Genomic DNA, 22,515 nt, shown 5'->3' with positions numbered 1-22,515 from the left:
TTTGAGGCACTTTGAAATGGACATATTTTGCAAAACTGCCATGGAAACCCTTTTTTTTCTAATTAAATAAGTCACATGACCAACAACCAGATACCACAGTGAGGGTCACAAGATGTCCCACCGCATCACACAGCTCAACAGAAGTGTGCTGAGCTAGATTTATCACTAGATTTTGCGTATGAACCAATAAAATGTGATAAAGATTTTTCCTTAACTGAAAACTGTCGAAGTGGAAGCTAAGAAAAGCGAATTCAGCTTCGTCTGACTTTTAAGCTACAATGAATAAGTATAAAAAAGAAAGAAAAGCAATCAATAAAACTGCTATTTTCTAAAAAATAATCATAAATCAAATGTTTGAGAAACTTTAGTAGCAGTATTCTCGTAACATTAGACGGCCGGTTGCAGAATATTATACATTATTATTATGGCGGCAGGAACAATAGTTGCAATAAATCCATATTGGAGTAAACACTTGTTGGTTAAATGAAACTATTGAAATTAAAATATTTTCTTCTGTTTCCTCATTGGCTCTTTTCAATTGTTGGATCCACAACTTTTCTATAAAATCCTTTCCCAGAATCCCTTCATCTGTAGCCACTCCCACATAGCTCGCCACTCCATGGTCTGAATAAGACGCCGACGTCTCCTTTGATAGATGATGAGCGCTAGTGCTGTGGTAGAAATTTAAATGCATCTGCTGTTAAATAAAAGTTGGTTCACATCCGTCATTGTTTTTGAATGACTTGTCACGTGATTTGGTTTGTGTTTATTTGCATAATTATGATTTAATGGAAACAGTGTACTTGCAAAATTGTGCTTTTTTTTTACATTTCTAGAATTTCGATAACGTTTTGCACATATGTGTACACAGCAAGTGAGACTTTAGTTGTACCACTCACAGATGCTGGACATAAATACCCAACGAACTACCAGAAAAAGATAAGCTGCACACTTTTCTGCACGTTCCGTCTTCACCTAACAACCCATAAAGACTCCCTTACCGAGCTGTGTACTCAATTTATGCAGCACAGTGTGTCGGTGGTGTGCACATCTAGACCCTTTTCCCTCACAGTTACATTCCTAATAGATTCAGCAGACACTTCCATGGAGAGTCTTTCCATAAGAACATGAACAGGCAAAGCAGAGCAGCTATCATAGCGACAACGTAGATACAGAGACCATTGGTGAAGACATCAGAGGTGAGGTCTCCAGCAGCTTCATCACACCTGGGAGTTATATTTATTCTGGATATTTTATAAAAGTTTCACTCCAATTATCTACTGAGTTATTGTAAAAGCATTACCAGTGGGGATTTAATTATGATTATGCAGTTTTTAAGCTAATCTTTTTCTAGGATTAAGTTTCTGCAGTTTACACCATCTTTTGCTAGCTTGCAGACCATCATACTTCCAGTCTAACATTACCAGTGCAGCAAAAAAGAGCGACCAATATCGGAGCTATCCAGTCGTACAGTTTGAATCCAGATCCCAACACAGATGATGACATCGAAGACGTACATGGATCTATCCGTCTACGAGTGGAAGCAGAATGTAAAGTATCAGTGAGCATGTGGCCAACCCAGCATATTTATTTCTTCATAAATGATCTGTTTTTTAAACATTTTTTTTGTTTTCTCCTGATTGACAATTATTTGAATGGAGCAATTCTCAGAACTGCAAATTTGAGATTTCTAATGTATAAGAAAAATGCTACAAGAACATGTTAAAACCAACATAAACATTGGAATGGGTTTTCTGAAATTTGGGTGAACATTGTGGGAAGTTTTTTTGAATATTTTTGCTAATGGAATTCTTTATGCATGGTTTAACTTGAGTCCTCTGTGCTGGTTTATTATTCTGATGTTCATGGCTGTAAAATGAAGATAGCTCAGAGCTGAGCTGGAGCGATGATGAAGAAGCAGGTGGAGACCAGCTTAAAGAAAAGCACCAAAAAACAGAAGATTTCAGCAAACAGACCCCATGATAATGTATAGATATAGTCATGATTAGGAGTTTTAATTGTACTATTGAGGATAACTAAATACAAGCACATTCCAAAGGATTACTGCTCTGAGTTGCACCTTCTTCAAAACCAAAAAGTGCTTTTTACATGTCAGGTGCCATCTACCCAGGTCTTGCCCAAGAACACTTCAATGCAGGAAACAAGAACCCAACCTACAACCAAAGGTTCCCTACTTTCCTTTTGAGTCACCAAAAACCTTATGAATCAAGATCACTATCTTTAGATAGTCTATATCGGTTATTTGTACATATTAAAACACTATAGGCACTGCTTAAATTATTAAGAGAAATGACTAAATATCAGTCTCCAGTTTTGAGATAAAATAAATAAATATGGAGAATGAAAGTGAATTTAGAGGGAGAGAAGTTTAATATATTTTAAACTTTTCTCAGCTGGTTTTGGCTTAACGGTAATGCCAGTCTCCATAGAAAGAGATGAGGAAAGAGAAAAGAAAAGAGTTGAAAGGCAGCAGTTAAACCAACCAAAGCCTGTAAAAGAACCACTACAAAATAATATATGTATCTATAAAGTTGCAGCTAGCAGGCCAACAAGAGGCAACCCAGCTTAAACATTTTAATAAAATACTACAAACGGTCAGATATTTCTCCACACAACAGCAAGAAGTCACTACTGCCAGCATCAAACTTCACTTCAGAACTCGGTTGTTCACCTCTTAACAGGGATCATAAGAAGTCTATCAGCTCCAAATGGATTCTCACTTTTAAGTTTTCAAATATCCTAATATAGTTTTCTACTTTATCCTTCAGATCTGTTACTTAGAGAACTCTTAATTTCCCACAGTAAGAATCAAAACTCACAGCTAGGCAGCATTTGACTATTATCATCCTGACCTGTAGAACAGACTTCCTGGACCCAACAACGTTTGCTTAGTGCTGTCAAATTATCATATTATTATTATTTCATAAAATATTGTGATTAATTATAATATTTTATGAGATGAATATATAATATTCAGCTTTTGTACAAAGACAGGCCAGAGAGAAAATGTTTCCCTTCATTTTTATTATCTGAAATGTTTAACTTTATAGCGTGTTAACTCAAAAGTGTAATTTTTGTGAATAAAACACATCAACAGTAAGATAAGTAGATCTCTAAGCACTTTTATGTCTGCAGTATTTTATTTTCTGCAGTATATACAGTGAATATATATTATAATTATTATAATTTTAATTCAGTCGAATTGGCTTTGTTCATTATGTTTTTATTTTCAATTATTTCTATTATGTGTTTGTTGTTTATTGCTCTTGTTCATGTAAAGCAATTTAAAGAAAAAATATATTTGCTAACCAATCAAAATTATTTTAATTCACCAAAAAACTATACTTCCCAAAGCTCCGCCCCTTTACATTTGACATCACTATGAAGCCCCAAATATTCTCTGTAGAGACCAAAAAGAGGTAATTCGGGAGTTTAGAAATGTCCTCTACAGAGGAAACATTTGCATCACTGGTAGTTAGGAGGATATGTTGACATGAAAAGTTATTCATTAATAAGGTTTATTATTTAATGGATTGATCTCTACAGTGTGTGCCATGTTAATTCTGAGGAAAAATGGAGTGAAAACAATATGAAATGAAAAGAATGTTATCTTTATCTTAGATGCCACTAAAATGTATTTAGTTTTTGACAATTTTGTTGAAAATCTAAGCAGCATATTGTCTGTGTTTTGAAGCAAACTTGCAGGTATAAGCTGTAGTTTTACTGTTTTGCTTAATTTGACAACCAAATGTCGAGAGCGTTGAAAGCATACCCGTCGTCCTGGTGTGCTCCAGAGGGTCTCCGGTCAGGACGTCCTCCGTGGCTTTGGATGGGCGTCCTGCTCCGGCTTGGTTCACGGCCCGAACTCTGAACCGATACAGAGTTCTATCCTTCAACCCAAACACCGGGAAGTGGCACGCCTTTTGAATATGCACGTTGCAGCGCACCCACTCATCCTGACCCTGTTCACATCTGAGAGAGAGAGACATAAATCAATGCAGCAGAAATAATGTTTATGCCACAGCAAAAACAGAGGAGAGGCACATTTGAATAAGAGGTAAACAAGAAAGCAAGCGCGTGATGTTATGAGCAGCCTTAAAGGCCACAACATCATAAAACGAGCTGTAAAACATTGCAGCCCACACAGCACGTCAGCACAGACACTGCCAAGGCTGACAATTGTGAAGGATCATCTCCTGAAAACCTACAAGCACAAAGCAAAAAAGATTTTCAAAGATAAAACTCAGATGGTACTGAATTAAAAAAAATATTTCCACTTGTACAAAACAAAGAAAGAAAACGGTGCAATTTTGTGTCCATTAAAGGGGTTGCTAGGGAACTAGTAGACATCGCACATTTTATAACCACCAACAATGAGGAAAAGCATGTTTTTACAAGGTCAAACACACAGAAAGAGATTCTCAGAAATGTACAAAGCAGAATGAAAATGCATCTGCACTGAAACCTTTCAACACAAATGCACAGATTTCAGGAGTCGGGGATATTGGACCGTCAGTCCGCTCTCACAGAGGCCAGAAGACGCCGACGGCTGGAAACTTAGTGAGAACAGAAATTCTGCACTTATAACAGCAGGAGACGGCTTCATTACGTGTTCATGATAAATGATAAACAAACTAATGCCATTATATTACATCATTTTTAATTCAACAATATGCAACAAAGTAAAGTTAGAAGTTTCTCCAATTATGCAACTTTTGTTCAAAGTACCAAACATCCGCAAATCATTTATTAAAGTTTCATTCTGATCATCTTTTGATGCTAAAAGCATTTAGTACTTTTAAAATTATGGTTATGCCCATTTTAACCACAATTAAAAAACAACTGTATTGTTTTCTAGGACATAGTTTCTGCAGAGCAGCATGAGTTCATTCGAAATTCACCTCTTAGTTGAGGGTGGGGCTGTTGGCGCAGAGTAAGCCTTCCCCCATTTCCCATCATCCATCTGTTTACATGCTCTTCCACTATTTTACAGCCCCTCATGACTCCAAAATAACATTACTGGTGCAACAAAAACAAGCTGGTTAACACCAACACTCTCCGGCTTCCTTAAAATATCCTTAAAATATTCTTCATTTACTTGACCTTATTAAGAACGGGACATTTTCATGAACATTAAAACAAACGTACGGTAAATATGCCAGATTATAGCTGCAGGCTAATATTTCCTTCTGGAGTTCCTTGGTAGGTCGGTGTTAAAAGAAATAAAATAGAGTTTAAGAGATAGACAGTACACATAAAAGTATAAAACACAGGTAAAAGATAGAATACAAAATAATAAAAAATAAAATAAGAAAGTGGAAAAATTGTGTACAATATTGGAGCCATCCAAGCCGTACAGCGTTGGGCCAGATGTAAACAAAGACATACATGGAAATATTTGTCTACAAGTGGATGCATCAGAATGGAGCAGAGTGGGAAGCTTGTGGTCAGACGATTGTTGCATTTTTTTCGTCTGCTCCCGATTCACAGTGATTTTAATATAAAAAATACTCCAAAATGCAGTTTTAAGCTTAATTTTCTTTATATATATCCGCCATCATCAGAAAAATGCCACAAGAATATGTTAAAAACAGCAAAAACACAAATTTTATTGGAGTGGGTCTTTAAAATACCTCATTCGGCTTTTATTTAAATATACATTTTAAGAAGTTCTCCAAAACAGTTTTGTCTATTTGCATAATTTCAATTAAAATATGAGGTATAAGAAAATACAAGTAAAAACCATTAAAGACCCACCAATGAAAATAGTGTTTTTAAAAAAGATGATTGAATTCGAACTCGTTTAATCTAAAATTTACGTCAAGTCAAATAGATTTAATAAAATTATCCTGTTGCCTAATTAATTTAGAGAAATACCTTTCCACAATGTAACCCTCAACAGGTGACGCTCCATCTGCGCTGGGCGGCTGCCAGGTCAGGAAGATGTAGTCTCTGTTGACATCTGACACCTGCACAGCCAGAGGAGAAGCAGGACCGCCCAACGCCGCGGCGGACGCATCTGAGGACGGAGAGTCAAGAGGTGTAAAAGTGTAAAATGTACAAAAGTCGAATGTTGGGGTTGATCAGAAAAATAAATCATGTGGATTAGAGAAAACAAGAAAGTCATTGTGAGTGGATAAATGTGATGTAATGTGATTTGTTGTTAGACTTTGACCTCCTCAGATTAATCAAAAATAAGACTAATCATTTTTATTGTTTTAAAATAATAAAAAGTAGCTTGTATTGATAATATCTTATTTTTTTCAGTAATTATACTTAAAATTGGGGAGTGTTCATGGGGCAGATGCCCCCTCTGGCCCCCCATTGCTCCGCCCCTGCACTTTATTTCAAATAATTAAAAATAAGCATAAAATCCATCATATTTCTACATATAGTTTTGCTTTACTGTCATGCTTGTTGTTAATCCAAACACAGCAGCAGAATTAAGGGGGAAATAAAGGGGTAAGTACACATGCCGAGAAGTTCCTTCATTTACTAATTAGTGCGATGAAGACACGGCTCTCGAATTCGATGTTGTAGGAGATTTATTTGCCTGAAATAAATGTGTGTACTTAAAATGCTATAACAAAGCTCATGAATGAGCCTTGAAATATCACGCCGTTTCATCAGCACCAGTAAAAATGCAGAAGCTGCCTGTGTGCCAGGAGTCCTCGCAACACTGGGGAGATTCGAAAAGTGACAGCTTTCCTCTGGTTTCTATATACGCTGCAGACAGCAAACAAAAGGAACACGAGTCCATGAAGAATGTATACTTTCACAGGAAAACGTTAACAAGCTCTCAGCTGCAGAACACTTTGATTGATGGTGCAATTTCAGCATATGAATCCCCCGCTGGTCGCGGACAAGAAATAAAAGGCAGAACCGGAATACAAATGGTGTTTGGGGCAGAGGATTTGCACAAAACACTATTTATCCAGCGTGACGTTCCAAACAGAGATTTCACCCTCAACCGTTTCAAGGTCACTCCCGAGCACATGTCAGATTTTTAAAGAGATAATGCAACAACTTTGAACAGCAGGTTGTTCTGAGCCCTGACAGTATTTTCAGAGCATTACGAGCTTTCTGGCAGACTAACAAGGCCGAGAACTTGTTTTTTTTTTTAAATCAAAGTGCATGAGCAAAAACTGAAAAATAACATTACTACTGCAAAGGCAGCATTTTATTTGTCATACAGTTTTGGCATTTGGGAAAGCAAAGAAATGTATATATCCAGACATTGCTCATTATGGAGTCTTTTTGGGTTTCAACAGCAGATTCAGCAACATTCAGGCTCTTGGGGTAAGCACTAATATGCAGACTAGCGTTCATTTTCATTTAGAAAGACAAGCATCTCTAACATTTAACTTTTATGGTCCGCTTTGTGATTTTTGTTGTTTTCAGTAACATCTTTTATCCTCAGTGTTTTTTTTGTTTTTTTTTTTTTAATTATGATTATGTTTTTAGCCCAAATTTAAAAAAAAGTCCTTTTCTGGGACATACATTTTTCAGAGAAACGGTATTCATTTAAAATTCTTCTCTGAGTCGTGGGTGGGGCCACAGGGGTGGAGCAACCCCAGCCCCCTTTACCATCACCTACAGCTGAGTAATTTATTCACTTATTCTCCTCGAATACCCAACCAGTGCAGCCAAAATAGCGAGCAATATTGGAGATGTCACAGAACGGGCAGACGGCTGGTTCCAACTGCAGCAGGTTTCAAAATCCCCAAATCTAAATCAGGGTCAGGAAGGCAGAGGTCAGCAACGAGAATGGGATCGTCAGAGAAGAAACTTGAGAAGTCAGGATCAAGGCGAGAGTCGAGGCAGGCAGATCAGGTCCGGATGAAACGCTCAGTGATGCAGGCAGAGTGGCACAAACAATACTTCGCACTGAGCAAGGCTCTGTGCAGTGCTTGAGTGGCATGTGTTGATTGGCAGATGAGAATCAGGTGAGCGACACCCTGGAACTGTGCGCTGGGGTCACTGGGAGATATAGTGCGTTCAGTTCTCTGGATATAATTTTAAGCTGAATTTTCGGGTTTTTCAGATTATTAGAAAAATGCCACCAGAACATGTCAAACACACCATTTTCAATTGGAGTGGGTCTGTAAGGTTTCAGATCCAAATCATTCTCATTCCCAAGTCGTCACATGTTGACGTTTGGTTAGGGACCCCTTTGTGTCACTTTTTGACGTTTTAGGTGTCCCCCAACTTATCGTTTTTTGACATGCTAGCTGTTCCCATGATTCTTTGCAGTATTGTATTTTTTTTAATTCTAAAGTAAGTTTCATTTTAGAAAACTACTGCATTCTGTTCACCACATCTGCCTGTCTTAACCCGTTAACACCAGAGCTTCAATGTTTATGTTCTTTGATTTAATGTAATTATTTAATTGTTTGCACGATCAACATAATTCTAATAATACTAGAATTACGTTGATCGTGTTAACGGTTGAAAAGTTAAAGTATGCTAAAGATTTTCGTTTAAGCGTCACCGGCGACACCTCAGGTGTTAAAGGGTTAAGCGGAAGCTCGGACCATAATGACCATTATATGAAAAGTCAAAGCTAAAAGTTATTAAAAGTCAAACAAAAAGACGTATTTGAAAAGTTTCTTCGGGGAGAAAAGAGCAAATGGGGAAACTGAAAAACAGTTTTCGATTTTAGAGAGACATAAAGCTACTGTTTCCAGACAACTTACCATAGTTTCATATACGCCCATAATAATAAAGTTACAGACACGAAGAAGTCTTGTTTATTATTATATTCAGAAAATATCATTTTTACGATAGTTGTGTTATTCTGTTTTGCTTCTTTTATTCATCACACCTGAAATGCAGCTGAAGTTAGCGTCTGATTGTTAGCATCCACATTTAAAGGAGATACAAACATTTAAGAGAGAATGAACATTCAATCAAATGAAGTTACCGACCTGCAGAAGATGTTTCTGAACTGAGGAAACTTGTAAAAGGGAAATTTGGGACTTTGACCTTCAAAAAGGCTGAATAAGTTAGACCCTGATTTGATAGGAACAGCCAGCACGTTGAGAAACAACGAGTTGTGGACACCCGAAATGACAAAAAGTAGTGCTGAAGGGGGCCGAACCATCCGTCCATACATGACAAGTTGGGAGTGAGAATGTGTTGTCAGATCATATGTTGAAAAATTGGCTGTAAAATATATCACTAGAATTTCTCGAAATCTAAACACTCTCTAAAGATTTTGGAGTGCAGTAAAATATTTTCTAGAATATCTTGGGTTTTACCTTTGATGTAGACAAAAGACTTGTGTTCCTGGACTCCATCCCTGGTCCTCAGCTTGGCTGTGTAAAAACCCTCATACTCCTTGTGTGCAGTTCCTATAGTGATGGTAGCCTTGTTGTCACAGGTTGTAATATCTGTAGAGCTGGACTGATGCAGCTGTACACCTGGAGAATTACATAAAATCATAGAGAGCAAAAAGAAACATGAAGAAAAATAAATGAACCTTTACTCACCATCTCTGAACCAGCTGACATCCTGCTGGAACGGTAGTAAAGGATTGGTGAAGGTGCACTGCAGGGTGAAGCTGGTGCCCTCTTTAGCCCAGGTTGGAGAGAAGGTGGAGTCAAACTGGGCTTCTGGTTGCAGCTCCAAAGCTAATAGAGATGAGAGACACTCAGATTTAAGGGGGAATGTGTGAATTAGATAAGAGGAAATCAAGCAAATGGGAGATTTTGGAGATGTTGGTGCGGATGTCTGATGTGGGCCAATTCCAACCTGCCTCTCAACACTCCCTCACTTTGTTCTACATTTGGGTAAACCTTTTGTGACCTAACCAATATGCTTTTGGAAGATTGGTCAAAAATTCCTATAAACCACGTGCCAACATTAGGGCTGCAGATCATTTGCACCCTGCTGTGAAATAATACCCGGCCTGCAAGATCATTTTATATTGTTGGTATTGATCGCCCGGCCGGCAGCATGTCACATTTTAACTACAGATCCCATCATGAAGTGCGTCTGCTGCACACCAATGTTGCCAGATTTCCGCCCAATTGGACGGTTTAGGCCAGAGGTGTCAAACTCAATCGCAGAGTGGACCTAACTCCAAAACACACCTTAGGTCGCAGGCTGAACAGGATAAACATTTATTGAACACACTAAAACTAAATCTTTGAAACTTTTAAACCATAACTTTTTAATATAATCATGAACTAGATATATAGCATTACCCGTGAGAACGCTAGCGTGAATGCTGTAAGCTGAATTTTGATGCTAGTGCTGATTGCTGAAGATTCTGAAATTGATAGCTAAAAATGCTAAAGCTAATATCTGAAAACACTGAAGCTGATGGCCAGCTAAAATATTAGCTACATGCCAAGTTAGCCTTAAAACTAAAAAAGTTAGCAAAAACAGTACGCATGTAGCTGAAAAAATAGCTAAACTTCAAAAGTTGGCTAAAGAACTGAAAAAAGCCTGAATTAGCCAAAACAGCTAGTATGTAAATATTAGCCTAACTCCAAAACAGTCAATAAAAACTTAAAAAGGAAAGCCTAAATTAGCCAAAACAGCTAGCATGTAGCTGAAATATTAGCTAAACTCCAAAATAGCCTAAAAAATCTTAGTAAATGCCAGATTAGTCCAAAAAGCTATCAGAATGCCAATTTTTAAAACGTTAAGACCATAACTTTTTAAGGTAATTATGAATAATAAAAAGGCAGGGATATTATTCCAGAATAAATCAACTTAAACCTTCAATAACTCTCAATATTTTACTCTCCATAAAAACATATTTTGTCAAAATTATGCAAGTTAGAAATAAGCTCAAGATAACATTGGGCCATTAATAACAATAAAATAAAATGATCTGGGGGGCCGGATATAATTACTTGGAGGGCCGGATCCGGCCCCCGGGCCTTGACTTTGACACATGTGGTTTAGGCTCTAAATTTGCGGGCAAATTTAGAGCCGGACATGTGATCAGGAGAGGCAGGTGAGCTAGTGCCTCACCTATAGGCTATCGTAACTAATAATAAAATAAAAATGTGTCCACTAATACGTTCACTAAATGTCATTTATATGAATGTCTTTTAATCCTTTTTAGCCTCAAAATTGGTGTTTTTTGCATGTTTTCATTACAATAACGCCGCAGGCTTTGAGGTGAAACAGCAAATGTACTCTGAAGGAACGCAGCCTCAATTGTGCGACCCCTAATAAACTGGGTCATCGCGTGTCTTTAGCTTTCTCAGCGAATGCTAATAATGTCATTCTTTACGAGCTATTTATATATTGTAGACATGTCGATACGGTTCACAAAGTCATAGGCGGGACCTCACATACCAAACAGAAGCTAAAAAACAATGCCAGGAATCCAGCTCTGATAAAACCACACAAAGAAAACAGAGGGATTTCTTTTTTGCTGAAAAGCACAACTTTAAATTTTATTTCCGTGCTTTGTTTGTTCTGTTCTGCAGGATGTTCATATTTGCATAATTTTGACAGGAATTACTTTTATGGGGAGCAAAATCTTTTGGGATGTTTAAAATTTACATTAATTTTTTTAAATGCAATGACAATAAAGTAAATAAGTGTGAATGTTTTTTCTTTTACCATTTGCTTTATTTCTAACTTTGACAGGATACATTTTTTAAAGAGAGTAAAATTTAACTTTTGAGTTAATTTATTCATGAATAATATTCCTGTCTGTTTTATTCATATTTAAGTTTTAAAAAGTTTAGTTTTTAAAGTTTGGTTTTTGTGTGTTCAATAAATGCTTATTCTCTTCGACCCGTGACTGCCATGGATCTTGGACTCCTGTGCGATTGAGTTTGACACCCTCCTCAACCTTGTGGACAGCCTTTCCAGAAGAGTTGAAGCTGTAATCGCTGCAAAAGGTGGACCAACATGCTTTTGAACTCTGTGGGTTAGGATTGGGATGGCACTTCAGTTCATATGTGAGTCAAGGCAGGTAAACAAATGCTTTTGGATATATATATAGAGAGATTTCTACAATCCAACTAGATCCATTTATCTGAGGTAACTTAATAAAATTGTTTCAAATTGAAACAACACACATGTGATGGCATCAAATAATGGTCAAGCCATCATTACAGTCTAGTTTGAATTTTGCAGACATGACAGTGTGGCGCCATGTGCCATTTGTATTCATTTGATGTTGAAAAACAACAGGGGGCGGAATTAAAAAAAACTAAAATGTGAATTAATTTGTGATTTATTCTTGTTTATTCTTGTATATTTAATTTGTTATCTTGAAGAAATACAAGGAATCTGAAAAGCGTCACCTGTACTGTTGACTACCAGGTATTTGAATCGAATCATTACAATTAATTGTTCGAGCCCTAATGTTGATTTTTAAAAACACTAAGTGTCCAAAAATAATAAAACTACAATGGTAAAAAGTAAAATCTTTCTATTGCAAGAAGCTTTCAGCTTCTGTTTGCTTTCCTGCTGGACGGGACAAGAAAAAAGAAAAAAAGAGAAAATGATAGGCCCAAAAATTCTATCCCAGCTGACTGGTTCTGTTGTGATAAAGGATAAAGGATGACCCGCTCCTCTGTGGGCGCTCAGAGGAGACCAGCACAAAGAAAGCAGAAAAGCCAAGTGGGATTATTTCCTCTTTTTTGCTTCAGCAGTCAATCATAATTCTGATTTGTCAAAGAACCAAAGGAATAAAACCTTGTAAGTGTGCACAGAGACAGTGAAGTCCTGCTTGTAATGATCTGTTCTACCTTCCAGTCGGGGCTCCAGTGTACACAGCATTATTAAAACAAACAGCTCAGGTCTTTGCATCATTCAAACCCCGTGCTTCTCTCAGCAGGACAATAATACATTTTCCACACTTGTGCTTTTGTTTATTGAGAGATTTGTGTTGGCAAGGACGGTCTGCTTCATTTGAGATAATAAAGTGTCAGTTAGACAAAAATGCCTGCATGAAATTCCTCAGCACATTTTCACAGCAAGCATTCCCTGATGCCATTACAAGCTGATAAAGCTTCATTCAAAGTGATTGCCACTTAATTCCTTCGCGTGAGGGCTGTAGCGGATCATGTTGCACCTCGCAGGGCTTCTCCTGAGCGCGCTGCTTTCAGAGACGTAATTTGTTTGAGCACTTTCTATAAAACCGTTGTGTTTGGCCTGATGATCATTTGAAAGAAAAACAAGGAGTTGAAACAGATGAAACAATCATTCTCATTTGATTTATGTTCTGTAAAGAAAATGTAGATACTCCTCATCTAACTCAAATGTATTTTGTGAACTTTAGGATGCAAAAAACAAGACACAAAGTACCTAAAATACACAGAAATAATGGGATATTATCAGTTTAAATAACTAAACTGTCTTTGTTAATCAGCAGGAAATTATGAAAAAGACTTATTTTGGATGACGGTCTATTTTATGGAGTTGTGTGACATAACAAATGCAGACGTTTGAACTATGACAAGCTATGATCTCCTGTAAAAACCGCCAATCGTGTTGCATTTAAGAGTCAAAATGGAAAAACTGGCCATTTCCTGTAAATTCCAACAGTGAGCTCCCTAACCGTAATGACAGACAGCATTTTAGCCGTTTTTGGATGTCATTTTTCACACACCCACAAGAGGTCCTTGTCTGATAAACCATTAACCTTTGTCTCTTTGAAACAAACAAATAAACAAACAGTCCTGTTGTCTTTAGAGGAACATAATTCTGGGTACATGCAGGATTTAATTTTTTGTTTTCCACAAATGACCTAAAAATGTCCTCTCAATGTGAAAAATAGGTACTTTAGATAACTGGGTTTAGCTCAAATTAGCACAAGTCAATCCATTTATCTCTGAAGCGTTTTTCTAGTGACACATACGGTGGCCCTGAAGAGCAAATATTAAACAATAAAAAAAACATTTAGAAATCAAGATGTGAAACCAAATACATTTTGGACAATAAAAGTAAGATTGAGAAATCAAAATACTAAAAAAAAGGAGACAGAATAGGAAACCGGAAGGGGTGGGTAACGTATTCTCCACAATTTAAAGCCTTTTTGATTTATTTTTTTCAGATAATGTTTGGTGTTAATGTAAATACATGGTTATAGTGTAACAGTATCAGTCAGTTTTTTGTACGTGATTCAAACAAGACTGGTAGCTACAGGTATTTTGAATATGCTAATGTGGCTAACATGTAGCTCGCCACAAACCGTAGTTATAATCACTATGAACTCTGACTAACTAATTTATGACTTGACAGAGGTTTTAAGAAAAAGTCAAAAATTTAAGGCGATCGGAGGATTTTGGCCGCTCGGTCAGTGGCCGCCCAGGCACGTTTTGAGGTGGCGTTGTGGTAGTGGTGACAGGCGGGTGGCAGGAAGGCAGCAGAGTGATAACTGAGTGATAGGAGGGGTCTCCAATGTGGAGAGAAATGAGTATCACCCCGATTTGTGCATGTAATTCTGGGTGTGTAATTCTTGTAACTCATACAATAGTAAAAAAATATGAAATAAATGCAGACCAGAATTCCCTGTTCTGGAGCGAGGTGTAGGGCTGATTAACTGCAGGGAGAGTGCAGTCCTGAAAAAAGACATTTTAGTGTTGACTGCTTTAAAATCCCATATTTAGAGCCTTTTATATTAATATTTGTTTAAGAAAGTGAGAAAATGTCAAGTTTCACCAGATATTATTCAAAATCTAATTTTAAAGCGGTTGATAATAAAACATTTAAGCATTTAAACACATAACTCACGGGTGAACCTTGGAGACATGAAAAGACTTGCATCAGATTTGTGCGTAAATGTGGTTTTGTGTGTGCGTAACAAGCGATTTGTGCATAATTCGTGCGGTCAGTGGTCAGTAATCTTGCTGGTGTCACCCAATATCATAACGGCGTGATCCCCAATGCCTGACGACCGCCGTTTACATTCATGACTACAGCAACAAATGTCAAAAAACTGAAATCTTGAAGATTCTGCTGATGCCTCCCTATCACGCAGTGGTAGCTGTATTTGTGACTGTAGCATTTGTGGTGCGCCTTATTCATGAATAAGTTTGAAAATAGACCATTCATTAACAGTGCACCTTTGGGGTGCCCTATAACGGAGAAAGTATGGTTTTAGGGGACGCCACTGATTGGATGATGAGGTTTGAGTTTTGCACAAACTGTAGTAAAGAGTTAAAAGAGAAATCTCCCAAGTTTTGACTGTAGGTCAGCAGATTCATGTTCAACTTTCATGTTTTGGTTTGAGGCGATTCACGCCAATCTGACTCTAGTTGAAGTTGTGAATAACATTTTTTTAAACTTTTTAAAAAAATTTTGAAACCGTATTTTGTTTTTTGGAATTACATTTTTGTTTCTGGGATGGTTTTCTAAAATCTAAGTATTTATCTTGTTTTGTTCCTTTAATTAATCTTCAGTATTTTTTGTATTGAGTAATTTGTTGATGTAGTTTGCACTTCAGGGCCACCGTAGACCTAAAAATCCAACAAAAATTCAAGGACACACGCACACCATCACTGCGGCACTCCTTCTCATCTGAGTCTAAGAAGAAGAGACAGTATGCAAGCACTGTATTATACCACAGTCTTCAAAGTTACAGTCATGCCTCATTTAGTAGGGGAGGGAGCGGCTTGAAAGAGTGGCAGTGAAAATGAAAGGGGACAATCTTTTTCAGGTCCTGCCTGGAAACTTACCGGTGGTCTGCGAGTGCTCTGAACCAGCCAGCGCTCCTTGATACGCTTTATCACAAAGAAGCAGAGCAGGACGGATCGGAGGAAGGCGGGGAGGATCAGAGATGGAGAGAAAAATGTCATTGTGAAAGTGAAGTAGATGGAGGGACAGTGCAGAAGAAATGAAAGTAACCAAACATCGGTACTTTTTATAGTAGTATTAAGCTATTATTTATGGAGAGAAAATAGACTCAACCCAATTTGTGCCCGCCTATTTATTGATTTGTAACATTTTGTGCATATGTACTAAAATAAAAATAAAAAAAACTAAATCCAATTTACTCATGCACAAATTATGATAACAACAGCATGACGTGAGACTCTGATATATCGTGATAATTAATATAAAAAAGTCTAAATATGTATTTTTTAAAACATTTATCTCTTTGAAAAATAAAATTATTATTTATATCAATGATCAGGCATATATGTTTAAGAAAGTGGGAAAATGTCAAGTTTCACCAGATATTATTCTCTATTTCAGTTCAAATCAGCTGATAAGAAAACTTTGATGACCGAGCATTCAAGCAGCATTTAAACGCATCACTTATGGATGAATCTTGGAGACTTAAAAAGAGTCTCACCTCACATTCGTGGGTAACCGCGATTTTGTGTGTAACAAACAATTTGTGCCCAAATTAAAAAAAAAAAAAAAATGCATGTGTAATTTCTGTCAAGCTGTTGTAATTTTAATTTATGCATGTGTAAATTGTATTTAGTATTTTTTTTTAATTTCTTAATTTTTGCACAAAATGTATTATATGAGTTACAAATAAAGAATTATGCACGCACAAATTGGATTGAGTTTATTTTATCTCCATAATTATTTCTCCACTTCCCAGATAGTTATTATAAATAAGAACATGTTCTTAAAAGCTTACCTGCTTAAATAAAGATTATATATGTATATATATTATAAGTTTATAATTAACTTTCTATATAAACAATAATTAGTTTTTGTTCACATTTATTCTGTCTTATGTTTTTTAAAAAAACATTCAGAAAAAATTTAATTTGTTACCAATTTGGTCACTGTAAATAAACAAATAAATATGGAAATGTGGCCACAACTGTAAACCATCATGACAGCTGTCTCCATGCATTTTATGACCCATGACAGCTCGGACGACCTCTTTTTATACAGTGCAAAAACAGGCCTCCTACAAATAAATCATTTTTTAATTTGGAAAATTATCTTTAAATAAACAAAAAATGGTGTAAGAAAAAATGGGTTTACCAAGAATTCTTGTTTTGGGAAAAACAAATCTAGTAGTTACTATGACATATTTTCTTGAATCAAGCTTCTTTTGCTGCAAACATTTATGAGATTTTTTTTTTCAGGCAAAAAAAATTAACATTTGTATTTACTATTGTGATTCTGTTTTTTGTAGTGGGATCATTTTATCTCATTTCAACTTCCAGTTGATGGAAGTTTTTCAAGAAATCAAAATCATACATCAAAATCAACGAAAAAAATGATTTTGAAAATAAAAAATGAGTTCTTGATCAAGTCAGCTAAATTTTCAAGCAAAACACAAATAAATGTGATGGTGAGATTTAAGCTTTATTTTGAAATCAATTTGTAAAACCCCACCTGCCAAGGTGATGGGTGTGGCTTCATTAACTCAATCACACACCTGTGACCAATTAGCTTGTAGCTAGATTTTACTGTAAGGAAAATTGGTCAAACATTTGCTATTTGGTAGAAATTTGAATTTTATTTGAACTTTTATGCTGGAGAAAGAGTAAAAAAAGTGTTTGATCTTATTTAGCTGCTGCATGGCCTCGGTAGGTACTTCATTTATGGTTTGCTCATATAGTAACGTTGAACATGCAAATTACGGAAAATTACAACAAGGATGTGAGATTATTCTTAAGACGGATGATGCTTATTTTGATTTCAGTGCTGCTGAAGGGAGAGATGCACGCTTCCATTTCCCTAATGACCTTGAAGATGCTGCAGGAGCACAGATGACTGAAGAATACCAACAGTACAGGCTTCAGTCAGTGGTGAGCAAAGCTTAATTTGCTTTTTTAAACACTGCTGCAGTTATCTATCCATCTCACGCTGCTGTGTGCTCCTTTGACTCGGCTGCTGTCAATCTCGTGCAGCTCATCCTGTTTTTGCTCTCTGTGAAGTGTTGTGATGGCTGGGAGCCGGCTCTCTGTCCTACCATTTTTAGGTGCGATTATCTTGTGTAAAAATAAAATATAAGCTTATTTAAAGGATGCAGCTTGAATTTTGTGCAAAACTAAATCATGCGTTGCCTTACTGGAAACGTTTGCATAAGGGGATAAAACACAATTAATATTTCAGTCTCTTGTGGTTGAAGTGCATTTGGAAAGAATCTACATAATTTATCCAAGCTCCCTAAAGCCTCTTATATGTTTTTTTTTATTAATCACACATGGCATGTACTTATACTAAAACGCTTAATCAGATAAAATCTGGCCGAGTAACAATTCTGTTTATAACTTGCATTTAATGCATGCTTTTAAAAATGTTCTTAATGCTCTGCCTGCCTTTTTAAAGCACTTAGGAGGAAAACTTTATTCACACAAGCTCTTTAACATTTTATCTTTCTGGATAAACCTGCACAGAAATGAGTCTATTTACTCTTAATGTTGTTTTGACCCTCCTGATCTTCTTACATTAACATCTCTGAAGTTTGGCAACACTTTTTAGTGTTCTAGATCTATTTGCATGTGATTTTTAGAGCTAGACTGGACAACTTACAGTTTACCACCAGGGTCCCAAAGGTCACAGCTTCCCCCAGAGGATTCCCGGCTATCGCTTTATACTCGCCAGCATCATCAGGAGAGCACCTTGGTGAAGAACATTTAACTTGTTAGAAAGTGGGAAAAAAAACACAAAAAACAAAGAAAATGCTAATTTATGATGCAAAGACTCGGGTTTATAGAGGATAAAGCGACTAACCCTTTCCAGGTTTTTAATTTTGATAACCTTTAGAAGATGGCGCTCTGGGAGCCATAATCTGATCTCGTTAGGCCGCTCTTTAATTCTGAGCTTCTTTCAGTTCATAATTGGCAAAGATGTCACAGTTACATGCCTCAGTTCTTGCACTCGTCTCTATATATTTGAATGGAGAAAGATTAGCAACCATGATTTAAGGTGGTAACCAACCTTCTGATCTCGAGGAAACTGAGACCAAAACTTTGCTGGAAACTGTAATTCCATGGTAGGTCGGTCATTATCAGTGGGTCCCCATTCTTGTACCTAAAAAAATAAATAAATAAATACAATTTTAAAAAAAGAATGAAGATTTGTTTCTTGTTTACAATGGAGAATTAAAAGATAAAAATACAATATACGACAGTAAAGTCATAAAAGTATGAGAAAAGACACTGAAAATTATGAGAACTAAGATGTAAAATTATTTTTAAAAAGTCGTAATTGTACAAGGAAAAAGCCATCCTTTTCTTAAAATATATATATTAAGTGCAGACTAAATTCATTTATTATTTATGGCGATGCCATGAGGTTTTAGTTTATCATAGGAATCCATGTCCCATAATGCATTTGGAGCTCTAACAACTGTACTACCGACAGCGTGAACAGCAGAAATCTACTCCTTGGGGGTCAAGAATCTTCTTCTGAAGAGGCCCAGCGTCCTGCAAATTCTTCTCAATGCCCTCATACTTACAACAGGGGTGTCAAACTCAACCGCACAAGAGGCCAAAATCCAAAACACACCTTAGGTCGCGGGCCGAACAGGATAAACATTTATTGAACACTCTAAAACTAAATTTTTAAAACTTTAAAACCCTAACTTTTTGACAAAATTATGAACTAGATATATAGCATTACCTGTGATAATGCTAGTGTGAATGCTGTAAGTTGAATTTGGCCGCTGAAGATGCTAGTGCTGACAACTAAAGATGCTGAAATTATTAGCTAAAAACATTGAAGCTGAAAGCTGAAATCACTGAAGCTAATAGCTGAAAATGCTGAAGCTGATAGCCAGCTACAATATAGCTAAATACAAAATTAGCCTAAAAAAAACTCAGTCAAAACAGTTAGCATGTAGCTGAAAAAAATAGCTAAACTTCAAAATAGCCTAAAAGGCTGAAAAAAGCCTAAATTCGCCAAAACATCTAGCATGTAAATATTAGCCTAACTCTAAAACAGCCAAAAAAAAAACAACAAAAAAAAGCCTAAATGAGCCAAAACAGCTAGCATGTAGCTGAAATATTAGCTAAACTGCAAAATAGCCTAAAAAAATCTTAGTAAATGCCAAAATAGTACAAAAGCTATCACAATGCCAATTTTTAAAACTTTAAAATCTTAACTTTTTAACAAAATTATGAATAATAAAAAAGCAGGAATATTATTCCAGAATAAGTCAATTTAAACCTTAAATAACTTTCAATATTTTACTCTTTGACAAAAGATATTTTGTCAATTATACAAGTTAGAAATGAGCGCAAGAAAACATTGGGCCACAAATAACAATAAAATAAAATGATCTTCCCAAGAGGGCCGGATCTGGCCCCCAGGACTTAACTTAGACACGTGATTTACAATGTTGATTCACTAAAAGACTTGGTATTTCGTTGAACCAATGGTAAGGGAACGCCTCACAACGCTCCACGTCTCTAGTGAAACACAATATTGGTTCTTTTGTTGTTGTTGCTTCGGTTCATCTTAGTAAACAACATTTTGCCTCATAAATGTCTGTCTTTAAACTCAGAATTTCTCAAAAAATGTTTCACAAAATTATAACTCTTTGAAAAATATCAACTCTCTTACTCAAAGTTTGAAACTAAGCTTAAGACCCATAACGTTCCATGACACTCTGCTCGGTTTTAACTCTGTTTTTACTGTCTTGGTTTTTAGTTGTTTTATGCTTATATTTTATCTATTAGTGTTCTTGGTGTTTTAATGTACAGCACTTTATAGCAGTTTGGCTGTGTTAAAGACGCTTTTTAAATAAAGTTGATTAGCATTTGATAATTCTACGAGTTTATTTTATAAAATTATTAACTTTTTCCTAACAATTTTACGTCTTTATCCTTGTAAAATTACAACTTTTTTCTCATAATTTTACAACTTTACTCTCGTAAATTATTTACCTTTTTTCTTTAGAGTAAAAAAAAATTAACTAAAACAGTTTTCTAAATTCACACAGCCAGTGCTAAACTTTTATTCTTGAGCACATGAACTTAGATAAAGGCTAGAGTTTGGTTAATAGGTGACCAGCAACAACATTTAGCCTGGTATGGACATGATACGAGCTGCCAACATGCATTTCAATCTGTTTTTGTGCTGGTTGTACGTAAATACATGCAAACAAAATCAGCCAAAAGTAGAAGTAAAAGCCCTTTATGTGCAGCTGAAGTAGATTAAGCCCTTTAGAACATGGAGAAATTATGATTTTTAGTCTTGTCTTGGTTACTTAAAACCTTTTCTGTCTGCATAAAAACAGTTCTTGAATATGCCATGATAACATATTTTGTATGAGCGGTAGTCAAACAGTAAAACTGACTTTTTTCTTGTAAATTTGTTTATTCTTCTAAAAAAAAATTCTCATTTCACATCTTTATGCTTAAAAATATGTTTTATTTTTATGCTGTCCCTAATAATCCTTCATACTTGTTTGAAAAGGTTTTGCTCTTCTTCACACACTTGGGATTTAACCTTAGCCTGCTGGTTACAACCCCAGTGTACAACACAATATCAAATTACATTCTTCTGCTTACTTGATACTCCGCTACGACTTCATGAATCAAAGCGCTGGGATACATCAGAGATTCTCATCTCCTATTCTGTCTTTGTTTTGCAGCAGGAGATGTAGCTTAAATTCTCCCACGTGGGACGGTAACGTTCATGAATTACCTGGACTCTGAGGTCCAGCGGGGCACGCAGCCTTTTGATCAGACCGTTTCAAAGATGCTCAAGTGTCAACATTTCCTGACTTTATAAATGTAGTCTCGAATTAATAGGAATAGGGGCAATCCTCCACTTTAAAAGCAGTTTGTTTATCCATATAGCTTGTGGAGGACCCAGTTTGTGTCAACCTGATGTTTTAGTAATATGAATCTTTTTTGCAATAGATCTAATCAACGCACATTCTTACCATGTGACCTTTGGGGGTGGGCAGCCCTGAACGGTACAAGAAAGTTTCACCGTCATTCCCTCCCAGACCATGTGAGCCCTCAGAGGGACGGGAAAGTCTGGACTCCTTTGACTCAGTCGCTCCAGATACGTCATGTGTTGAGCTGCCTTCTTTTGAGCCTGCAGCACAAACACATATTAGTAAAAACTTGCAGAATTTTTCCAAAATCCAAATGAGTTTCAGATTCTCGGAAAGCAAAACCTCCCAAAGTTGATACTTGAAAACTAAATTAATCCAAATTTTTAGACAAATACCTTCCTGCGAAGATCCATTTTGTCAACGCGAGTACGCAGCATTTGCTGGTTTCTGATCACATCCAGCTCCACTTTCTCCACCTCATTCCCAAACATCGTCCACGATTCTCTGTGATGCTCCTCGTCAGCACTCATCGTCTCCTGCAGGATTTCCCTGAGAAAGTTGAAAAAAAAAACCAACGTTAGAAGCATTCATATGCTGAGGATTGTTTTAAAAGCATCTTTCCTACAAATCAAAAGTAGTAAAACATCCCATTAATCAAAGTTACTCTTTCTTGATAAATTATACAAAATTTACTTAAATCTGAAAATTTGACTTCATTTCAGAATTACACAAAAAGGCATTTTTTAGGAAAATAAAATAAGTCAGGATGAAATCATTTCCACACAAATTTGGTTGCTCTTTAACAC

At 36.3% G+C, this 22,515-nt stretch overlaps 1 protein-coding gene across 1 annotated transcript in view; it reads right to left on the bottom strand.

The window, feature by feature from the left end:
- The window catches only part of myom3 (myomesin 3), a 72,153-nt gene that overhangs the window by 30,670 nt on the left and 18,968 nt on the right, over positions 1–22,515 (bottom strand). The window contains exons 3-11 of the mRNA XM_024267986.2: positions 22,105–22,258; positions 21,812–21,969; positions 18,859–18,951; positions 18,451–18,539; positions 15,678–15,722; positions 9,513–9,653; positions 9,282–9,443; positions 5,899–6,040; positions 3,794–3,993 (exon numbers count right to left, since the gene is read on the bottom strand). Of these exons, the coding sequence (XP_024123754.1) occupies positions 3,794–3,993; positions 5,899–6,040; positions 9,282–9,443; positions 9,513–9,653; positions 15,678–15,722; positions 18,451–18,539; positions 18,859–18,951; positions 21,812–21,969; positions 22,105–22,258 (1,184 nt within the window). The remainder of the gene's footprint in view (positions 1–3,793; positions 3,994–5,898; positions 6,041–9,281; positions 9,444–9,512; positions 9,654–15,677; positions 15,723–18,450; positions 18,540–18,858; positions 18,952–21,811; positions 21,970–22,104; positions 22,259–22,515) is intronic.

Source organism: Oryzias melastigma, linkage group LG16, assembly GCF_002922805.2.
Source record: "Oryzias melastigma strain HK-1 linkage group LG16, ASM292280v2, whole genome shotgun sequence".
Taxonomy (NCBI): Eukaryota; Metazoa; Chordata; class Actinopteri; order Beloniformes; family Adrianichthyidae; genus Oryzias; species Oryzias melastigma.
This window is presented reverse-complemented; position numbering and strand designations above follow the sequence as displayed.